The sequence below is a fragment of the Gadus macrocephalus genome, chromosome 15 (genome assembly GCF_031168955.1).
Source record: "Gadus macrocephalus chromosome 15, ASM3116895v1".
NCBI lineage: Eukaryota > Metazoa > Chordata > Actinopteri > Gadiformes > Gadidae > Gadus > Gadus macrocephalus.
In genome coordinates this window covers 1,559,934-1,581,406 of record NC_082396.1, presented here as the reverse complement: position 1 = coordinate 1,581,406, position 21,473 = coordinate 1,559,934, and the positions used below count along the sequence as shown (strand labels likewise).

At 43.5% G+C, this 21,473-nt stretch overlaps 2 protein-coding genes and 1 long non-coding RNA gene across 4 annotated transcripts; 1 reads left to right on the top strand and 2 right to left on the bottom strand.

The window, feature by feature from the left end:
* Positions 1 to 2,289: 2,289 nt before the first annotated feature.
* Positions 2,290 to 9,588, bottom strand: LOC132472786 (erlin-1). The gene is made up of 12 exons (XM_060072559.1): positions 9,457 to 9,588; positions 8,609 to 8,737; positions 8,160 to 8,241; positions 8,003 to 8,049; positions 7,849 to 7,910; positions 7,190 to 7,315; positions 7,000 to 7,073; positions 6,778 to 6,836; positions 6,590 to 6,681; positions 6,324 to 6,413; positions 5,225 to 5,304; positions 2,290 to 4,702 (listed from the first exon to the last, which is right to left on the bottom strand). Exons 2-12 carry the CDS (start codon positions 8,719 to 8,721, stop codon positions 4,535 to 4,537), a joined length of 993 nt encoding a protein of 330 aa, XP_059928542.1. The 5' UTR covers positions 8,722 to 8,737; positions 9,457 to 9,588; the 3' UTR covers positions 2,290 to 4,534.
* LOC132472787 (uncharacterized) lies at positions 5,710 to 6,066 on the top strand. The gene is made up of 2 exons (XR_009529178.1): positions 5,710 to 5,925; positions 5,959 to 6,066. It is a non-coding gene; the product is annotated as an uncharacterized LOC132472787 (long non-coding RNA).
* A 615-nt stretch (positions 9,589 to 10,203) lies between the features above and the next one.
* Positions 10,204 to 19,131, bottom strand: LOC132472785 (inhibitor of nuclear factor kappa-B kinase subunit alpha-like). Of its 2 annotated transcripts, none has more exons than XM_060072557.1 (22): positions 18,984 to 19,131; positions 18,522 to 18,644; positions 18,186 to 18,280; positions 17,941 to 18,058; positions 17,751 to 17,820; positions 17,521 to 17,609; positions 16,956 to 17,045; positions 16,358 to 16,482; positions 16,178 to 16,285; positions 15,912 to 16,047; positions 14,775 to 14,975; positions 13,589 to 13,691; positions 13,375 to 13,498; positions 12,852 to 13,003; positions 12,547 to 12,608; positions 12,321 to 12,430; positions 12,182 to 12,231; positions 11,910 to 12,018; positions 11,329 to 11,476; positions 11,013 to 11,062; positions 10,793 to 10,892; positions 10,204 to 10,594 (listed from the first exon to the last, which is right to left on the bottom strand). In XM_060072557.1, exons 2-22 carry the CDS (start codon positions 18,624 to 18,626, stop codon positions 10,535 to 10,537), a joined length of 2,205 nt encoding a protein of 734 aa, XP_059928540.1. In that variant the 5' UTR covers positions 18,627 to 18,644; positions 18,984 to 19,131; the 3' UTR covers positions 10,204 to 10,534. The 2 variants fall into 2 exon arrangements, with proteins under 2 accessions (XP_059928540.1, XP_059928541.1); XM_060072558.1 differs by having other exon boundaries at positions 10,793 to 10,825.
* Between the last annotated feature and the right edge of the window lie 2,342 nt (positions 19,132 to 21,473).

Sequence of the window (21,473 nt, the reverse complement as noted above, 5' to 3'; positions counted from 1 at the left end):
AAAAGTAAATGAATGCTGTTTTAACGCGGTTACATTAGTAAAGCAAGTCTTACCCAAAAAGTCAATAAATGGTGACCACATTTTATCATTATTATTATTAACTATTTAGTGCTTCACTAAATTCCTATAGCAAGTGGAAACGTTACTCTCCTTCATTGGTGATGTTCATGTTCCTCGATATCTTCCAATGGACTCGTTGTGAAATCCTTCTGGATCCTCTGCGTTGAAGTGCGTTTTTCAATTTCCAAGGGGCGTGTCCTAACGGGCGCGATCTAAAATGGGTCGATGCTATGCTATTGGATAGGCCTCGACTAATCATAGCATTGGAACGGGTGATGCAGAAATACATATTCCTCAAAATCTTTGAGCTGTAGTCGTTCGTTCTTTTAGTGAGCATGTACAGTCTTTAGTTCACTAACTTCCATCTTTGTTGTTGAAACACCTCTACATGTTGCGTATATCCAACCTCACATTAGATAGCCTAAAGGGTTGCTATTGGTCGGTCTATTTAGTACCGGGCAGAACGTTATATAACGGAGGGGCGCCTGACCGCATATTTGAAGAGCCAATTATATACGAGGTCCGTCTAGTTCCGAAGCTATTGGTGAAAAATACGCAAAACGAATATTGAAATGTTAATTTTGGCATTTAATTTGAATCTACATTTTGCCAGTGAAGGAGTTTAGGTTTGCAAATCCGAGGTCTAACAGGCAGTAAACATGTTCATTAAAATACAAATGCAAAGTCCACAGAACATACGCGAATAAAAACCACATTGCACACCAGCGGTCAACAGCAGCAAGTGTATTGAAAGTAGTAAAGAGCAGAATAGAATTGGGAGAGTGGTGTGCAAGTCAGACACCGCATCTAACCCAGGACCACCTTGCAGATCACAAGCAGCAAACCTTCTACCACTACCAGACCAACCAAACACACATCAACAGGCCCCCAGTCAGTAGGGTCAGTCAGACAGGTTTCCACAGAAGGGCTCAGTGGGGTTATGGGTTGAGCAAAAACCAGACCCCTTTCTTCCTTCCACAAGTTTCCATCCTGGATTTTCCGGACATGTGGAGTCGGACATGTTTCAAGTTATCCGTGGATTCCTGAGGGCAGTGAAGTATCTGCAGAAGGTGACGTCCAGGTCCAGCGGTCTGCCGCATTGACCACGAGATCTTTAACCGAGTGGGACCGCCTCGGTTTGTAGTAGGCCTAGAACAGTTTGTGTTCAACAGCGTGGAGGTCCTCGTTTCCATCAGAGTTGCTGCAGTTCTTCCATGCTGCTTCCACAGTGAGCAGATGACACTTCCCAGTGTGGTGGTCGGTGCTGTAGCGGTCCGCAGCGTTAGTTAGTCAGTCGATCCCATAGATAAACCACTCAACACAAACTACCACTTCCATCAGCAAATCCACATTAACCTCCAGCGGTAAAACATGTACAATAGAGGGGCGAGAACAGACGACAGGAGGAGATGGGCAGAGTGTAACATGTGCAGTGCTCATGAAGGAAGTACCCCGCGTTACTCACTGCGTGGGTCTCGGTGGCGGGGGTCCACGTCGGTGGCCACGATGTCCGGATTGTTCAGCCCACGCAATCCAACGCAAAAAAAAACGATTAACATCCGTCACGGTGGGGGCGCTTTATGAGGAGACGGGGGAGACGCAGCTGAAATCAATTAAGAACTAGTGACCTCCAGAAGAACGTGATTGGTTGTGAGCGAGAAGCTCAAGACGAGAGACGGCAAAGGCCTGCGTATTGGTTAGAGCATAAATTCAGGCACTGACTGATATGACCATATCAACCGGTGTGCTGATTACTTGAGCTAGAGACGAGTTTAACTGAGGTTAAACTGTTAAAAAAGGTCTGTGCTTTTCTGATAATAAACCAGCAGACTGTTGAAAAATATACAATGTGTTGGATGGATAGATAAATAGGTAGATTTACCCCCCATCAGAATAAATGTAGGAACTCCAGCAGGTCAGCCTAAAATCACATCAACGATATTCAGGCACACACATTGCCCCCCCCCCCCCCCCCCCCCACCCCCGAAAAAGCCAGCCTTGTTTTAAAAATAGGCAAATTGGGACCATTATAGTGGCTATTTGTATTATTCCAAACGGTTGGTCAAGCCTTGCTTTCTACAAGCGTATTATTTGTTATCCGATTAATTAAAACGTTGTTTTCTCACCCCTACACCGACAAACATGGGGAGGCCAAGTGCAAGCGCGCCCCCTTCTGGCAGCTATAGGTATGGTCAGTGTTCAGAAGGAAGCGAAAAACCGTGTCAAAAGTGGTATCAAAATAGTTTTTATTTTACATTTGACAACATTGTCCAACTGCATGAAAACATTTTGCATATAAACCTTTAAAAACAAGGAGACAATGTTTCCATTTAGCAAATTGTACAAAAGAATCATTCACAAAAAAAACGTATTAAGTAAATCATGAACTCATTTGCATCGTAATATTAACCAAATCACCAAAGCACAAGGGCAGTCTTAACGACAAATGTCAGCAAATCCCTAAATCTTTCACACACACACACTAGTCTGTTATTTTTTTTCTTATTAATTTTATTGTATGGCAATGTGTCCAATGTTTAGGCTCGTCAGTAGTCTTACTAGGCCACCACTTGAGTCAATATTCCACTAGTTTGTGCAAACCAGGCGACTCCTTGTGCAGTGGTGCCCCATTATTGTCGCTCTCTCCAGGTGGACTGGATATGTTAAGGCTTGAAATCTAAATGTATTGAGGCTATTTATGTCCAACATGAAAGGCAAAGCGCTGCATTTTGGAGAATAATGACACAAGTACTCAGAATGTAAACCGCCTATATTCCAAATTGCTAAGCGTTCTGCCGCTAATATTAATATCCTACTTTCGAGAATTTGAACATCTTGCATAAATTAAAAGTGCAAGCTTTTGGATAATTAGTAGCCATGTAAAGTAAATTGCAGTGGAAATCCTGACTGCACTTCTGCTATGAAATTCCCAAAACGTTTTTTTTTAACATAATTATCTCATCAGGCGTATTAATCCCCATAAGTAAGAGACATTCTGGTTGTAGGAAGACAGTTCCATAGCTTTACAGCTTATGTAGGGGCATTCCAGGTCATTGGTGGACGCAAACGGTTAATTCTGCCAGTTTCCTGAGATAAATAAGCACATCAAGCTATAAATATTGAAGCACTAATGAGAATATGATCAAGTAAGCATCGCAATAGGCGTCTATGCAAATTAACTGGGAGTTTCGACAATAAAAAGGGCGCTAATAACCAACTGACTGGTAATGAAAAGGGCATTATATAAATACCAGGGTCAGGACATTGAATTTATTCTGAAGCAGCCCTGGATTCTTCCTTCTTTGTTGATTTCACAGTTTAGTGCAGTGTTTAAGACTCAGTTTGAAGGACACCCATTTAAATCAATAACACTAAACATGACCAGTCTAACACAGAAAAATCAATCATCAACAACACTGGCTTCAACTGCAGCCTCGGTTTTCATTCAACACCGCTTGCTGGAAGCCCTTTTATATTAAAAACAGAATTACGTGTCGGTTGTGTCGTTCATGCAGGTTCTGACGTCAATTGACTCGTCTGATAATTTCACTGTGACCACAGGACGTGGGGAAATGGGCCAAGGGTTCATGTCTGATTTGGTTTTGGATTAATTTCAGAGAACGGAAAGGACCAACTCTTGCATAAGCAAAAACATAATACAACTGATATGCACGCATGCACAACAGTTTTGCATATCACAGGATTCCCTTACCACCATCGAGTTCTTGAAACCTAGGCCTGCTGGATATAAATCTCACTGATCCCCCTTGTTTGACCCATACACCAATTCACCCATTGCATCACTTACATCTGCATTCAAAAATATACAAGTTCAAACCAATACACAAACGTGCCATCAAGCATTTGCACTCAGAGCAAAAGCAAAATTAAGTGTTAAGGCTCCTTCTCTTGTTGAAGAAAGCCAACTAGTAAATCAATGGTTACGAGGGGATGGAGAATGAATGACGCAGCCACCTCATAACAGTCATACAGCACATAGCTCATTAGAATTAGTGTTACCACATGAAGTCCAGTTACGGCCACATAACCAACGACAAATTACCCTCGCCCCAATTTTTCTCTCCTAACAAAATGAAAGCTGTTCCAACGAATATAATAAAAAAATGTCTGCCATTAACGCAAGCATAGCGAAGCAGGAAGTGCTCGTTAGCAGAAGTCCATTTCAGTAAATTCATGCCTCTGAGAACCTTTCCCTGGTAGAATCAACCTTCAATCTATTTTGAATATGGCATCCATCATCCCACTGAAACCACACGCTAAACATTTCTCCAAAGAGAATGCAGGAATTAACCAAAAGGAAATCATATGCGTCTCTCCGCTTTCACTCCTCCTCTTTCTCAGTCATTTTGAAAATCAAGACCAATAGCGTGTTGTCATTCGTCCCTTTAGCTGCAGAAGCCTTCCCCTCACCGATGAGGCCACATCGGCTGGCCCTATGGGACGGCCCGAGCCATCACTGACCCTGGGAGTCAGAGTCCGTGTCGGTCGGCGGCGTGGAGGAGGGCCCCAGCTTGGCCCCCTCCACAAACATGTTGGGGATGTCCTGCCCGAAGTAGATCTTACTGTTGGTCGCTATGGACTGATACTTCATCAGCTCGATGTACTCGGGAGTCAACTTCAACTGTGGAGGGGAGAGAAAGCAGAGACAGAGAGAGAGCAATAGATAGAATGAAGTAGAGACGCAGAGACAGAGAGAGAGAGAGACAGAGACAGAGAGAGAGACACACAGAGACAGACACACAGAGACAGAGAGAGAGCAATAGATAGAATGAAGTAAAGACGCAGAGACAGAGAGAGACAGAGAGAGAGAGAGAGACACACAGAGACAGAGAGAGAGACACACACAGAGACAGAGAGAGCAATAGATAGAATGAAGAAGAGACAGAGACAGAGAGAGAGAGAGACACGGTGACAGAGAGAGAGCAATAAATAGAATGAAGCACAGACAGAGAGAGAGAGGGAGCAATAGATAGAATGAAGTAGAGACACAGAGACAGAGAGAGAGAGCAATAGAGATAGGATGAAGTACAGAAAAAGAGCGGGGGGGGGGGGGGGGGGGGAGGGATGTTAGCATGTGATGGATTATAAACACAACGTTGAAAGGTTGCTTATGCGCGGAGTTCAAATTGACGCCATAGTTTACCGTGTTGGCTTCGGCGAACTTGGCGGCCGTGTAGTATTCCGCATCAGCCCTGGCCTTCTCCCTGGCCAGGAAGCCAGCGTCTGGAACAAAGGAGCAGTGTTGGGAGACGCCGCACATGACGACGCGGAGGCAGAGGACAGCCTGGTGGCGGGGGCCGGTGTTCCCACTGGTTTGGTCAGCACCCCACCAACCCCCACTTTGTGAGCAGAGGAAGTGCCGCCCACCCCTAAACACACATCCATCCCCAGTTGCTGGTAAAAGTTACGTATTCAGGGTTCTTCCCAGGATGTTTGCACGGGGGCCCAGGCCCTCCCACCTACTCGATTTCTTTAGTATAGCCGTGTAAAAAGCAGAATAATGTAGTGAATTATAACCTGTCTGGGTTTATAATGCGATATTGACAGGCTCGCTTTGCATTATCCCATATATAAATAAATAAATATATCGAGGGCAAAATATATCAGCAGCTCTACCGACTAATAATAAGGTATTGGGTAATGTACCAGGATTATTATTTCATTGCTAATGCCTCATCCAGTCATTTAAATTGGATCAGCAGTTAAAGCGTTTATTATTAGGGCATTTAGCAGACGCTTTTATCCAAAGCGACTTACATCAGTTAATACACACATTGACACACCGACGACAGAGTCAACCATGCAAGGCGACAGCCAGCTCGTCGGGAGCAGTTAGGGTTAAGTGTCTTGCTCAGGGACCCATCAACACTCAGCTAGGAGTGCTCAGGGACCCATCAACACTCAGCTAGGAGGAGCTGGGGATCGAACTAGCAACCTTTCGGTTACAAGACAACTGCTCTACCTCCTGAGCTAAGCCGACCCTTTTATCATCCATCTCAGCGCCCTGCCACTCTCACTCCCACTCCGGGAACCACTGGTTAAGGGCGTGTGGCTCACGGTCAGAAAAGGTACCGAGAAGCGCCCACAAAGTGCGCAGCCTGACCTCCTCCGTGCGCGAGAGGCCTATCCCCTACCTGATCAGTAATGATCTGTATCCGAGTTCACTCTGAGTGGATTTGGATCAGAGCGTCTGATAGACGACTGAATCGTAAATAGTTAAATGAGGGCCGGTTGGGCTTTACCCTCTATCTGAGAGATCCGCTTCTCGGTTTCCTTCTCCATCACCTTCTGCTGGAAATGGATCTCCGCGACCTGGGCCTGCTTCTGAGCCTCTGTGTGGGGACAGTCACAGGAACAGAGAAGTATCATTCAGGGTGGTTTGTAGCACTAGAGATGGCGGCAGAGGGACATCGCAATAACACAAGAATGGCCGTTCCGACAATGTTGTCGAGGGGGAAAAGTATACCGTGTACGTCAGGTGGAATGTAGTACAAAAGGTTATAGCTACCGATGATGGCTTTCTTCCTCTCAGTCTCGGCCTCCTTCTCCACCACCTTCTGAGTCTGAGCCGTGATGAGCAGGCGGGTCTTCTCTGCCTCCCTGTGGACACGAGGGCACAGAGTCCAAGCTTTAGCTTCGGCCTGCTTCGACACAAGACTCGTCACTAAGGACACGCGAGGAAGCGGACCCACTTACATGAGTTCAAAGTTCCTCCTGATTGACTCTGGGATCTTGGGTTTGGTAACTCGAACTGCCTAACGGTTAGAGAACGGGGTCGGTGCGACGGGAATCATTGGTTAGAGTTCAAAGATTGTATTGACAGCAGTTACAGTTTGTTGGTTTGGTTTACAGATAAGTTATGGTCTATTTTTTTTTTTTTTAAATGAGTCACTTAAATGTCAATTTATCACCAGTTACCTGAATTGTGAGTCCAGGCGCCATTTCATTAAGATCCTTCTGCAAGGCAATCTTCATATTTTCATCAATGATATCTGCAAGCATAAAAACAAAGAAACACAGATAAACCCATTATTGAGTGACAGTACAACATAGAGCAGCATGCTTCATTTGGGCATGTGTACGTTTCGTTGTGCCAATGTCCACTCACCGAACAACTCAATGTAAACCTCCTGTAGAGTGTGAACGCTGCAGAACTGGTTGAGTTCATGGTGGATTTTGTTAAAGATGAGGGTTTTGTCGTAATCAGCGGTGTAGTTCTTCACTACTTCCACAACTACAGAAAGGGGAAGAAGAGAACACACAGGAATTAATTACGCTTTTGCTGAAACATTGGTTGTTTTGTTTAAAGTATACAAGAACAAGAGCACATACAAGATGGGAAGTGAGCCATGCACAAAGAGTGATTACACAATCTCTGTCCCAGTGGTTTGACTTTAGTCTTTGGTTGCTTTTCAATACCGAAGCCAGAATATAATACGGTCACAAAGGAGCATTTGGAATGTGCATGTAAACCTAAGTGACTTGAAAGGACATGTTATTACCACCAGCTGGGATGTGGATCAGACATTATAATCCATTTCACAATCTAGCCTCAAGTTACCACCAAGATCTATGACAAATAGATCAGTATACCAGTTGGGTCAGTCGCCTGGATAGGCAGAAATATCCATCAAATATCTGGAGGGACACTGCGTGATCATGTGATCATGGCTAATCCACATCTCCCCTGGTGGTAAAATAGGGGATCTTTAAGGGTAAAGGTTAAGAAGTCATTAAAGTTGCTTTTTGTGTAAACATGCTCTATACCTGCCGAGGGGACCAGCATGTTGACTACCTCTATCCTGTCAAAGTAGATCATCACACCACCACTGTGGAAAAAGGAAGACACCAAAAACATTGTAGACTCTGCTCCAAGTTCAGACTTCATTAGAAGCCCGACCACGACTGGCCAAAACCTTACCTAGTTCCACATGGCACATTCTTGATTTCATCAGTCTGAAGCGTAGTCTGAAACCAAAGGGTGCAACAATGTCATCATGTTGCTTTCAGAACATAAACGGCCATGCTTGGTGGCTCGAGCCAAGAGTATGTTTTGCATAGTGAGAATGTGAGGGCACCTGCACTGATCTGAAGGTGGTGATGAAGGGGAGCATAATGTGATACCCAGGGCCATTGGGTGCAGTCAGCAATGCTCCTCCCCTTTCACACACACACACACACACACACACACACACACACACACACACACACACACACACAGTTAGTAGTACTCATAATAAAAAGTTAGATGATTATCTTGAGCATTGTTTGTTCACCTGTCTGCATGCAATTTAGGTCGAATTGAAGTCAACTCTGTCATGAACAGTGGAATCTGAGCTGACTGGTTGTTTGTTCACATGCCACTAAAGTGAGCTATCCTGTTTTTAACCAAACTGCCGACATTATGCAACAAAGTAAAAATACATGAGAAACACACAAGTATATTAATGGACCTAGACCCTGGACAAGAACAGTTAAATATAAATTAACAAGATAACTGCTGTGATAAAACACAATGCTTTAATACCTGTAATAAACCGCAAGATGTCCTTCTTCAATCTTATGAATGGATGAGTGGAGAAGGATGGCCATGAGTCCCGCTACTGTAGCCACTACTGCCCCTACGTGTGCCATAGTCATCCTCTGCTGCACTTACCTGCAGAGACGACAACATTACGAGTTCAAATAAACAAGCATGAAAAGAGTGAAGAGTCGCGTTGTTCAATGTGGCTAGTCATATGGTACTAGCCTCACATGTAACACCCAACCAATAGGGTAGAGTGTATGGTGATAGGATTAGGTGCAGTTTTGTTATCAACTGGTAAGGGTTTACTACTATTAACTACATCAGTACTCGAACCTGTGACGGACTAATTGTGCAACGATATGCCGTCCAGGCCATCTTTAAAGCATGCTAAAGTCTTACAACGAGAATGTGATCACTATATACTTTAAAGAGAGCCCTGCACAGCCTGCTAGCGTTCACTATGTAGGTTAGCCTGTGACGTTAGCTCAATGGGTGCTACACAGTGGTCATTCACTGTCGCTAGCATAGCCGAGCAGTTACACACTTCCCTATATACTTGAAATACAAATTTAATGGACGAGCTAAACACAAAACGCTACTACAAAAGTATCAACTCACTGACAGTGGCGTTCAAGCCCCATGCTGCTATTATTAGAAATGCAGTAGTAATGTTACGATAGCATTGCGAGCTAGGGGCAACTAGCTCCAAGGAGCAGGTTCGGAAGTGAACGCTTCTTATCGATTTCTGTCCTCTTATTGGTCGATGACACTAAACCCGATGTTAAATAAGCGTTGTACAAACGTTTCTCTATTTATGAAAAGGTTGCATGTAAAAAGGCGTTAATTACCACTCCACTGGACACAGTCACCTCTTCTCTCTGTATCATTCAGTTCACGACAGCCTGAACCCATCTCTCTACCGCCGCCTACTGGCTCCTGCTTCTCCCCACTCTGTTCCAGTGTGGTCCTTCTTTGCTGATTTGGGTAGTCATTTGAAAGGGAAATAGTAATTTAAAGGCACCCAGTGCAACTTTATGTAAACATTCAATGAAAAATAAACATTCCATTTCTAGTCTTTTTTACACGTAGTAAGTTTCAATAACTCCATACCATTACATATCGACATTCAAGGAGCAAAGATGAGACGTCGTTGTGTGGTGAGAACTGATAGAAAATCGTAAACAACAACAATCGCCGGTGGGGAGAAGCCATTTTTCCATTGACTGGAAGCCTGCTTTATTTATTGTAGGTTACAAAAAATAAAGAAAATGGCGGCATTGTTGTTGTTATCGATTTTGTATCAGTTCTCACCACACAACGACGTCTCATCTTTGCTGCTTAAATGTCGGTATGTAATGGTATGGAGTTATTGAAACTTACGTGTAAAAAAGACTAGAAATTGAATGTTTATTTTTAAGCCTCGAAAGTTGCACTGGGTGCCTTTAAATTCTGAAAGTAATAAATCTGAAAGTTCCTATATGCTGCCGACTATTTACTATCATTTTGATCGAGCCTATATGGCTGTAATCAAGGTTCCATTCAAATTAGTTTCCTTGTAACTAAAAACAATCCTCAATATACAAACTGACGGACGATAACAAACCAACAGGCATTCTTTATTTATGTAACATTTTGACAAACAAATCGGTATCTAAAAATACATTTTGCACACACAGGTAATACGTTTTGTCAGTCAAATTCTTGTTCTTCACTCCAACAAATAAATACAGCAGACTGGCATTACATTCAAACATGGAATTTAAAATATAAATCCATACATGTAGTTTAAACAGTAGTGTCTTAGCTTATGCTGCTAAATAAATGCATGATATTTTGAGTGTGCATCAGAAAGGATTTAGCCAGTGTATGGTTCTTCATATATTAAGATGAGCACCACCAGGCAGGCTTCATTCATTATATACAACTTTATGAGATCAGAGATTGAGCTTTTCCTGAATCATGCTGTATCCAACTCCAGTCCTCATCCTAGGAAATGAAAGGGGAAAAGGGGCTTTAGGGTTCGTATTGATCAACCGAAGAGCGCTCTTGCCCATATTAAGTAAGGTTTCGAATAAAAGCCACAGAGGTATGACACTTTTCTTTACATGAGTACTGTATATGTCACATTAAATGGATACTGTATATGTTTCATTACATAAATACTGATAACATTTAGTACTGTACCATGACACTGTTTCCAGTCTCTTGAGTCGTGTCCTGAAGCAGAGAAGTCAGTTGACTGAGGTAATGCTGATTCTCTTCCAATAATTGATGAACCGTCTCACTGCAAGACCAGCAGCCATAAGATAAACACATCTCAAGGCTCCGCTCAAAGAACATTCTAGAGCGATAGGTATTCACAGACACCAAGAGAAAGGTTTTCCAGTAATGTTGGTGGGCTTACCTTGCAGTTGTCTTGGGAACAGTTGGTAGTGACGGAGGTTCTGTCTGGGCCTAACAACATTATAAAATAGTTAATATCTAGTAATATAGCAGAACGTTTTTGCTAAAGTCAACAATCAAAGTATATGTTAGATATAAGAGCAAAGGAAATGGTACTTCACAAGCAAAAATCTGAACACATATGGAGCAGTAATACTATTAACAAGAAACAACATTATGGTTTTACAGCTTCCATAGCAATGGCCTTTGTACTTCATATATGCCAAAGTGAGGGAGTTTTATGTTAAGTGAATTTTATTGGGGGTCAGTGGACTCACCCTGGCAATTTTCAACAGATACCAGAACTCTTTCTGTCGCTTCATTTGCATCTGCATCACTGTCGTCTCCGCTGCCTTGATGCTCTCTACCGCCCCCTCCAGCTTAGGGAACAGATCGACGATGCGTTGTTTACACACCAGTATGGTGCTGTCGACGACAAGAGAGCCAAAAACAAAATCAGACATGTTTTCTGGAAATTGTGTAAAGGAGCATTGCATATGTTTTCTGTTGTTGGGCCTTCATGCTAACAAAAAGACGACACATTGGTTAAATATCATTACATTTCTCAATTCGGATGCCTTGCAAGCTATTAGTAATAGTTTCCTTCAAGTCAATTCAGAGCCCATTTACAGTTCGCTGAAGTTACTACTCAGATAACAACAAACAGAAAACGTACATACCAGATGTCTACTTATGTGATCATTAAGTTTATCCCTCTATTACATGACTTAATAAAACAAATATTATATCAAATATATATATAAAACATTTTTTTTCTTCTCTGAACTTTCGTATTAGAATTTTAAGATACGACATATGATAAAAAATGTTGCTGTCCTTCACTCTGCTTAAGGAGTACCTCAGGTGAGTGTATAAGTCCTTCAAGACCCGGTCCTGGTTCTGAACTGTCTGAAGAATAGCCTTCACCATCTCGGAGCTATCGCTGTAACCGTGTGGCGGGTCAGGACCTGCACAGAATATACAAAACCCGTCGTTAATTAAATCCACCAGAGCCATGGCAAGACAATCAGTTACATACACACACAGGTATACACAGGTACACAGGTACACAGTCCACAGATGTGCACAAAACACCTTTAAAAGGTTATACCGTACATATTTCACACTAACTTTTGCATTTGGCTTTCAGTTGCTTGTAGAGTTCAATCGCTTTCTCCTCCCTGGAAGAGAAAACAAACAGTGAAACATGAACGCGCATATTCATCCATTGGAGAATATTACAGTTTCTACAGAATACTGAAATACTGACAGCTGTCCCATAACGTCTCCTTGACTGCGAGCGAATGGACTTCTCCTCAACTCCACAATCTCACAGTGCAGAGAGACAATCTCTTCATCCAGATAACCGACCTCAGCCACCTACAGAAGGAAACAGTAGAGATACAGACCCACGGTATCACTGACCATCCTCTCCGTTGGATTCACGGCAGGAACGTTCAGTGTATATATTGTGGTCGCCATGGATAACATCCCACCTGTGTAAACGCAGCAGCCTTCTCTTCGTTTTCATTCCAGGTCTTCAGCATCTTCTCTGAAGCTGGTGAGACAGTTCCACCAGAAAGAGACGGATACAGGAGAGCCACATGGTTAGACTTCCAGATGAGAGGTTCTGGGTTCGGATCCAAAGTTCCACAGCCTACCTGTAGGCATCCTGAGATCTAATGCATAATCTTTACAAGCAGTGGCTTTGGATAAAAGTATCGGCTTAGTGACTAAATAGTTACATAGTAAATAGTAGACCCATTACTGGGGCAACAACAACAGCCTAAAGTGCACTCACAAATGCCTGTGTGTCTTTGCTCAGAGTAGAGCTCCAGGTCGTTCTGGATGCTGATCTTGAAGAAGGCCAGTTTGGCTCTGAGCTGCTGGGACTGTGAGAACAGCATGTTCTTGTAGCGCGTTAGGTTTGTGTTGTAATGTAGCAGACTCCGCCTAAACCCACACAACGAACATAGAGAGATGCATGATCTTATTTCGGATTTCAAGTCAACATTTGTGTTTGTGTGCAGTCAGTGTGTCTGTGTGTCTCCCCATGATAGGGTTTAACACTTTTAGACACACTTTCCAAACCATATTTAAAAAAAAATTGAGTTCTGATTCTTTGTGTGCTATAATATAATAAACTACCGCCCTACACAAGAAAGTAGTGATTTCGTCAAAAATGGTTACACACAGATGGCTTCGCTTTTTCTAATGAACCCTGAATGGAGTTAAGATCACACAGCATGTACTTGATCATTTGAAAGATTGAATCCGATCTGCGACATGGCTCGACCACGCGTGTGCGGCGCGGGTTCACCTACATGGCGGCCTCCCGTCCCCCGTACAGCCGGACGTAGTCCTGCTTCAGCCCACAGATGTAGCTGACCGCCTCTCCCCACACCTTCCTCAGCGCGGCGAGCGGCAGCTGGGTCTTGGTCTCTCGCACTGTAACGGACCACAGAGCATCACGCCAATGACCGCGACGGCGACACCATCAGCAGTAGGAGAAGCACGAGGTCAGAGCACACCGCTCACCTATGAAGTTGACGCTGTCCGGCAGAGGTCGGGCGGTCAGCGGGCCGGAGTACTTGGTCAGGCTCTTGTCGAAGAGGTACACTATGGACCGGTCCCAGCCGGACTGTGGAGAACAGCACCCACAGTGAGCCAGTGGGCATGAGGTGGCCTCTGTGTATTGTCTAGAGATGACCTGGGGTCCACACCACATGACCATAAGAAGATGTTCTGATAAGAAGATACGCCGCTTGGCTGAATATGTGGAGCACACACCAGGGGCCATTGAGAATAGACAGTGTAGAGTGCCATTGAGAATAGACAGTGTAGAGTGCCACGATCGTGCCACGAATAGTTGCCAACTACCAGCTCTGTGCACATGTTAAGCCCTGCTGTCCAATTCATCCGATCATTTGGGAGCTAAATATATGATCATAGATGCAAAATATATTTTGCATCTTTTATTCAAACAACCAGCTGTGAGGCGCTGCGGGAGGATCACGCCCGCGGCCAGCTGCTTGTCAAGTTGTGTGGCCTCAGCGTTGGTGCAACTGCTCTAAAAAGTAGGTCACGTCCCAACCATCGTTTTCAGTATCGCCAGATAATGGTGTATTCACCGTAACTTTAAGATCGTGTTTGTTACACAGTAGCCGTGAACAGCTCACGCACATCTGTAATTTATGTGGATTCTCATATTATGGCAATTAATATGAGAATCATGTATGATAACGAGTTGAAACGTTCGTTTTGGAGCACAAAAAACGCATATAGATGCTTTCTTCAGTTGGCTGTTTATAGCCGATTCTATCAAAATGCTATAAACTTGGAACAATGGGGGCAGTGGTTATGGTAAAAACTAAATCACTATTTTAAACCATTTAAAAGGCTAAAAGTAGCCCGACACTTCTTTGGTAGTATAATAAGGGTCTTAACATATAAAACGATATAAACATATAAACAATCTGTACACTTACAAAGTTCTCAATGCCTCGTTTTATATGTTAAGACCCTTTCCCACTGCCCCCTTCGTTCCAAGTTTATAGCGTTTTGATAGAATCGGCTAAAAACAGCCAACTGAAGAAAGCGACTATATGCGTTTTTTGTGCTCCAAAACGAACGTTTCAACTCGTTATCATACAAAACATATCCTAAATCCATTTTACACCGGAATTACCCTTTAATCGCTCAATGACCTCAGGTCCAAACGTACCAGCCCCTCTGGGAGGCAGTGGGCGGGGGGCCAGCGGGGGTCCAGCGACACGCCCGTCTCCAGGAGCAGCTCCTGGCAGCGCGGGGGGACGTGTGAGTGGGTGTGGGTCTCCAGCCGCTGCTGCAGGGAGTGCAGACTCTCCTCGGGGCCCAGCACTATGGAGTGTAGCTGGGCCGACGTCATGTCCAGCACGTGGATCACCTTGGTTGGTGGGGGGGGGGGGGGGGGGAGAAGAAACGAGCTGTGTCCGAAATCGTTCCCTATTCACTCACTCACTATTCCCTATATAGTGTTCATGATATAGTGCGCTACGTAGGGAACGAACAAACGAGAATTCGGACACTACGCTGAACGTTTCTAAATGTCATTTGCGTCGGTAAACGTGCCGGGTATTTTTTTGTGACGCAGACAGATGCGCCCACATCATGTAAACAAACCGGGCACTCACGAGGAACGCTGGAGGTTGTATTGATGTTGAATGTTACGTTTCCTTGATTAAGGTTTTTTTTATTAATTTTGAATGTCAAATTTCTATGTTAAATCCCAAATAAATTGTTGACATTTCTAAACGAAAGCCGGAGACTCCGTCATTAAATGTATTCGTTTTCGCGGTTATTCAGCTTCTTCTTCTCCTCCAGAAAAACACGACCGCATTGCATTGTGGTATACGGGAGTAACATGTAGGGTACATCGTATGTACACTCAAATTTTGGGTATTTTAAGTGCATGAAATTAACCACTGAGAATTCGAACACCACTACAAAATGGCGAGCACCCTATATAGTGCACTATATCCGTGATAGGGAGCGATTTCGAACACAGCTACTGTGTTCACAAAGTGTTGAACATCAGCGTCCACTCAAAGCGCCGCACCGCTGAATCAAATCCCACATCCAGCCATGCATGGACGCGTTTGGACAGCGGCGACGGTGTCAAACATGCAAGGAGAGAACCGGCATGGCGGAAGGAGAGAGAGAGAAGTATCTAAGCATCTCGCTCGAGGTTGGACGAACCGAGGATTGATCCAGCGACCCTCCCGTTGCTAGGACTTTCTTCATGGCGTATCGATCGTAATGTAATGACGCATACATGCATAATGTGTGCTTTGGGTCTCTTGAGAAGCGCCAGAGTGTTCACCTTCATGCTGAGGATATTGTGCAATGTAGTGTAAAAGCAGGGATGGTTGCTCTCCGGGTCTGTGCCCCCCCCTCGGGTAGCAGGGTCCCACAGGAGCATCATCTGCAGAAGAGACTCGACAGGCTCCAGTAAGGGTCTACACACACACACACACACACACACACACACACACACACACACACACACACACACACACGATCATGAGTGAGGCGTTTTGGAAACATTTGTACCCAATGTCTCACGAAATATAAGGACGGATTTGGCACCTGCTGAGGTTGTTCGGATAGGGCAGGTGTGTCGAGAACCTGACTTCCCCATTCATGTCCTCGACAGCCATGATATCTTTAGGACCTTTATTCTTCACTTTGCTCGTCCTAAAAGACACCAAAAGTTAATAAACTCCCAACATAACCATGAGAGGAAGTGGTGGCGTGTAGCGTCCTCACCACTGAACAGGCTGCATGTGGTGTAGAAAGGGCCGAAAGCCACACACGCACTCAAATATCATCGTCCCGAAACTCCAGTAATCCACAGTCACCGTGTAGGGCTTGTTCTCAAAGAGCTCTGGAGCCTGAAAGACATAAAAGACAATTTTAAGGGCTGGTTTGCTTAGGCCAGTGTTTTACAACCTGTGGCACAAACAGGTTTTATTTCTGGAAATGTACAATAGAAAAAAGCGATAATTGTTCTGTATTGTTCTGTAAGAAGGAGAAAATAAAAAGAGAGAGTGAATTGGAGGATTCGGGGACCTGAGGGCGTTGTTTGCTAAATAAACAGTTAAACACGCATTAGCAGCATTGCTGACTTATCTTTCCACAGTTTCCAACTGGCCTTGGCCTTTTCTGCTTTAATGATTGTATATCATGGGGCTGCTGGCACTCTTTGCTCGTCTCAGTATTTATCTACTTTTGACCTTTTGCATAGGAGATGGTCCACTTCAGGGCTCGATGACAATTAAGTGGTCCACCGAAACCCAAAGGATGGTGACCATTGGCTTAGAGCCTCAGTTCGCATTAAACCAGACATATTTGCCAAGATGCTTACCAGATACTGCAGAGTACCCACAAAGGATGTGCAGAGGCTACCCTGGTCCAGGTCCTTTGCATAGCCCAGATCAATGATTTTGTGGACGAGCTGTGGTCAAAAACATCAAGCACACACAAGAACCGCAATGAGGACCGCAGGACTGCAGAGTCGCTCACTATCTTCTGAAAAAGACTCAAGACTCACCTGTTCAGAGTCCACCTCGACTCTGCATAGCCACCCTCCCCCCCCCCTTCTGGCCACCATTGTACACTGTATTGCAATGTATTGTGTTGTATTGTATTATAGTACTTAACTGTGTAGCAACTGCAGTAGCTGCTATCATTGCTGTAACACAGGGAATTAGTTAGCCTAGCGATTGTTGTACTTGCACTTGGTTCTATGAACATCCTTTCTGTACCGACAGCGATATAGTGTTGCACTTCTTATGACAAATGTACTTATTGTAAGTCGCTTTGGATAAAAGCGTCTGCTAAATGCCCTAAATGTAAATGTAAATGTAAAAGAGAACACGCACAGAGCAGGACCATGGACCATATGCTTATGTAGGATAAGGAGAGCGCACCTTCCCCCTGACATCCTGAAGGACTATGTTCTCTGGCTTGAGGTCCCGGTGGATGATCTTGTTGGCGTGGAGGTACCGGATACCAGAACCTGTGTGAGTTACGCAGAAGGCAACATCATTACCATTGCTGCGTATGCCGTTAGATATCATCCTCGCGCAACTGTCAGCTACACACGGCAACCAGCCTTGCTATTTCCATTTGACGCGTGTTGAAGAATTTAAAAACACACCTATGTCACTGAGCAGTGAGAGAACCTCACTTTCCTTAAGCCCACAACAATTTTCTGGCTTGTTGAGCATCTGAAAGAAGAATTAATTTTTAGACTTCCATCTGGAAACCTTTAAAATATGTGTAACACATAGATAACAGAAACCCCATCCCTACAATTCTAATGAGTGGTGTATGCAGTTGTAGCCTACCTTGCGTAGATCTCCTTTGGAGCAGTACTCCATGGCCAGTAGTGGTAGGTCATTAAGTCCGATGGAACTCAGTTCTAATGGAACTTCTCTTGCTTCCACTACATTCACATGACTCAGCCTGCGGTTGGAGATTTGTTGATACACAGGAAACAGTTTAGTTTAGTTTGTTCCGTAGTCCACTATTTGTATACATATTGTCCGCATGCTGGCCTATCAAAAATGGGAGGGACACAAGCCATAATTACTTTTTCATTATTTGTATCTCTCTGCTCCAGCGATCTTTGTTCTTTTGGTTCAATTCTAGGCGGCAAAGTTTCAAAGCAATCTTGTCTCCCGTCTCCTATTCCAAGAAACACATAAAACATGTACAAATAAGGAATAGATAAACAATAAATAAAGGACACACAACTTTAACATTACGTAATTCAGCTGACGCTTTTATCAATAGCCACTTACAAGCGAGGTAATCATAGCCTGAAACTAAAAGTGTAACTATAACAATTCATAAAAGTGCTGAATAACAATGTTTTTTTCAACAACGCAACCCCTAAATTCCACATGTGGAATGTAGGCCTACTTACTAGATGTTGGTAGAGGTTCACATGGCCGAATCCTCCTGTTCCTAGCCGCTCCTTCATCTCCCAGGGACCGCACTGCTGGGTCTGTCTGAGGGCAGCTCTCTCCATGTTCTCTACCTGGTAGACCTGGAAAAAGATAACAACCATTCTGTGAGCATTGGGTCAACGTTTAGGATGATAGCGATCAACCACAATCCGTGCATGGGGCGGGCACACACAAATCGAACAGACTAATAAAGACGTAAATAAAGTGTTTAAAAAGTTGTGTATACGTTATTGGAACGTAATATGCATGTTATTATGTAGTTGCTAGTTCGCCTACTTGAATCCATGTGTGAAATAAGATATCCATGGGTGTTGTGCATTGGGCTCTATGCCTGGTTTTCTTTTCCCTTTGAGTTCTTCGATACTTTTAGATGTTAAACAGGGAAACAAACTGTGAAGGCTTGAGCCTTTCAAACTTACCAATCAGTCAAACTAGTCCCATTCAACTTTCAATACTGTTATTATACATGGAAATCCCCTGGCCAAATTGCATCAACATCGTCCACAAAGTGAAAGTACTATTTACTTCGAACAGACGCACTACGCATGCGTGAATGCGTGGCAGATGCATATGTAACCAGGATAAGCAGCATGCCTGCAGTCTTGGCTGCGTTATTGTTTGGAGATCAGCGGTCACATGACTACGACAAGCGGGCAGTACGAGATTGGGGTTTTCTCTTCATCCCTGCCGATCACGCCCAAACTACGTACACACCAAACGCCACATCGGTTTACACAAAACATAATTACTACTTTGTTATTAGCCTATTAAAATGATTCTGATGTCTGCATAAAAAAACGTAGTTTAATGCTTGTCCGGCAACGAGGGGCAATGTTGTTCACTAGATGGCGCACTGCGTGCAGTTTTTAAAACACGCATGAGTAATTTACTTTATAAAAGGCTACTAATCCACGCTTTTGTAGTCTAGAGTGTAGACTATATTCATGTACGGTAATGCACAGTACTCTTGTTTACCGAGCTCCACTACGAAAAGCCTCAAACGAATGCAGAACTCTGCTTCTAGACTCCTAACCGAATAAAAATCCAAATTAAATTAGCGTTTTTTTATTAATGTGCTGCTTTTATATTTACCATTACTTTAGTCAACATGAAATCCTTTAAACACCAACACAATGAGCAAATGATAAATGAGTTAACTGTCAACTGTTAACTATATCTGTTCATTCTTATTACTGCATGAACTATTATTAATCAATAGTAAGTTAATGTAACCTCATTGAAAAGTGCTTTTGCCAATACTTGATGCTAAAAAAAGTCCTAGTATATATGAATGGCAGTGATAAGGATCAAGATCGTTAATTTACGTGCAATTATGCGCTTCTCGCGATGCCTATTGTGAATCGGGTCATGGTTTGTAATTTTCAGAAGGTGTGTCCCCTGCCGAAATAAGTTGGCAAAACACTGCCAAAGCAAATGCCCAAAACCCAAATGACTGATTCCTAACAACTGGGCAAACAGTGCAGAGCTAACAACTATGGCAACTCAAACATAACAGAACGTTTCATAAATACCACTGAGGATATTACTGTAACCACAGGTTAACAACTCAGCATCGCTTGACCATGAGCCATTTTGCCCAACGCAAAAATACTCACCTCAGATTGTATGAATCTGTGTAATGATGCTGTCTCTATGTTTAGCGTACATCTGGCCCAGATGGCAACGGTTTAAAGATACCTGTTCATTTTTCCATTTGTGACAGTAACTTCTGACCCTCATCCCTTTTTTATCTCTCCTCCATTTTTTTCTTTTCCAGCATTACAAACTCAACAGACGTTATTAAAGAGCAGTAGTAGTCCTTGTCTACTCAAATTGGTGTGATTATTTATTATTATTATAATACAAAAAAACAATTATAAGAAGAAAGTGAATAAATCCCTGGGCCTTAGTTCCTGCCTTCATCCCTCAGCCCTCATTTGCAGCACTGCCGAGAGATCATAGGTCAGAGGTGTCCTACGTGTTCCTGGTCAACCCTGTCCCATCCCACCGTAATGCTGTCCCTGTATTAGTGCGTTGCTGAGCTCGTGACCGGCGCCTGGCCACCCAACCTGACGGCTTTAAGCTAGCTCACTGGGTAGCACCTCATGACCATGGCCAATACTTCGTCTATATTTCTAACCATTCACTTATACTAAAAGTGGTACGCCAATTATGGCACCAAATGCACTCCTAACCAATCGTAGAAGACATGAAATCCCCAATTTGCGTTCCTTCTCTATGTTTTTAGAGAAGGAAGGACATCCCCTAGCTAGTGGGGATGTCCAACATATTTAGCCTGTTAAGCCCTTTGAGACTGTAGCTGTTATATAAAATGGACTTTACTTGACTATTAGTAATAATAATAATAATATTAATACATTTAATTTAGAGGCGCCTTTCAAGACACCCAAGGTCACCTTACAGAGCATATAGTCATCATTCAAAACTATGTAAAACAGACTAGGAATAAAAGGAAAACAGAGGTTAAACATGAAGAATAATAATAATTAATAACACTCAAAGACGCCTAAAGTGAAGGGGGGACCTCACTAGTAGGTTATAACTATACCACTAAAATGGACCAGTACACTGAATGTTTCAACAGTTTCTTGAAAAAGAAATGTAATTATTCTTGAGCAAATCCTGGACCCATTGGGGCCTGTAGCACATTTGCCTAAAGCTATAGCTATACATGAGTCAACAACGCAGGCTAACACATGCGTCTCGTAACTAACGATGTCAGGTCCGGATATGGTGGCTCGGGACTGGACAACCACTCACAGTCAAAGGCTACTGGTTCCGCCCCAATGTACCCAGACCCATACATGTCACCTTGAACGAGATGACTTATGACATAAGTAAGACTCGTGATGTCTCTGGTATATTTACTCTTTATGCTCTTCCTTCCT

Coding starts and splice junctions, on each gene's coding strand:
- LOC132472786 (XM_060072559.1), bottom strand. CDS start 8,721: ATGACTATGGCACACGTAGGGGCAGTAGTGGCTACAGTAGCGGGACTC. Junction 6,414..6,589: donor GAGGAAGAAAGCCATCATCG/GTAGCTATAACC, acceptor GTCCCCACACAG/AGGCTCAGAAGCAGGCCCAG. Junction 4,703..5,224: donor AGTTCGCCGAAGCCAACACG/GTAAACTATGGC, acceptor TCCCCTCCACAG/TTGAAGTTGACTCCCGAGTA.
- LOC132472785 (XM_060072557.1), bottom strand. CDS start 18,626: ATGGAGAGAGCTGCCCTCAGACAGACCCAGCAGTGCGGTCCCTGGGAG. Junction 16,483..16,955: donor TGGGTACTCTGCAGTATCTG/GTAAGCATCTTG, acceptor TATGTCTTTCAG/GCTCCAGAGCTCTTTGAGAA. Junction 13,004..13,374: donor GGGGGACGGGAGGCCGCCAT/GTAGGTGAACCC, acceptor GTGTGGGTTTAG/GCGGAGTCTGCTACATTACA.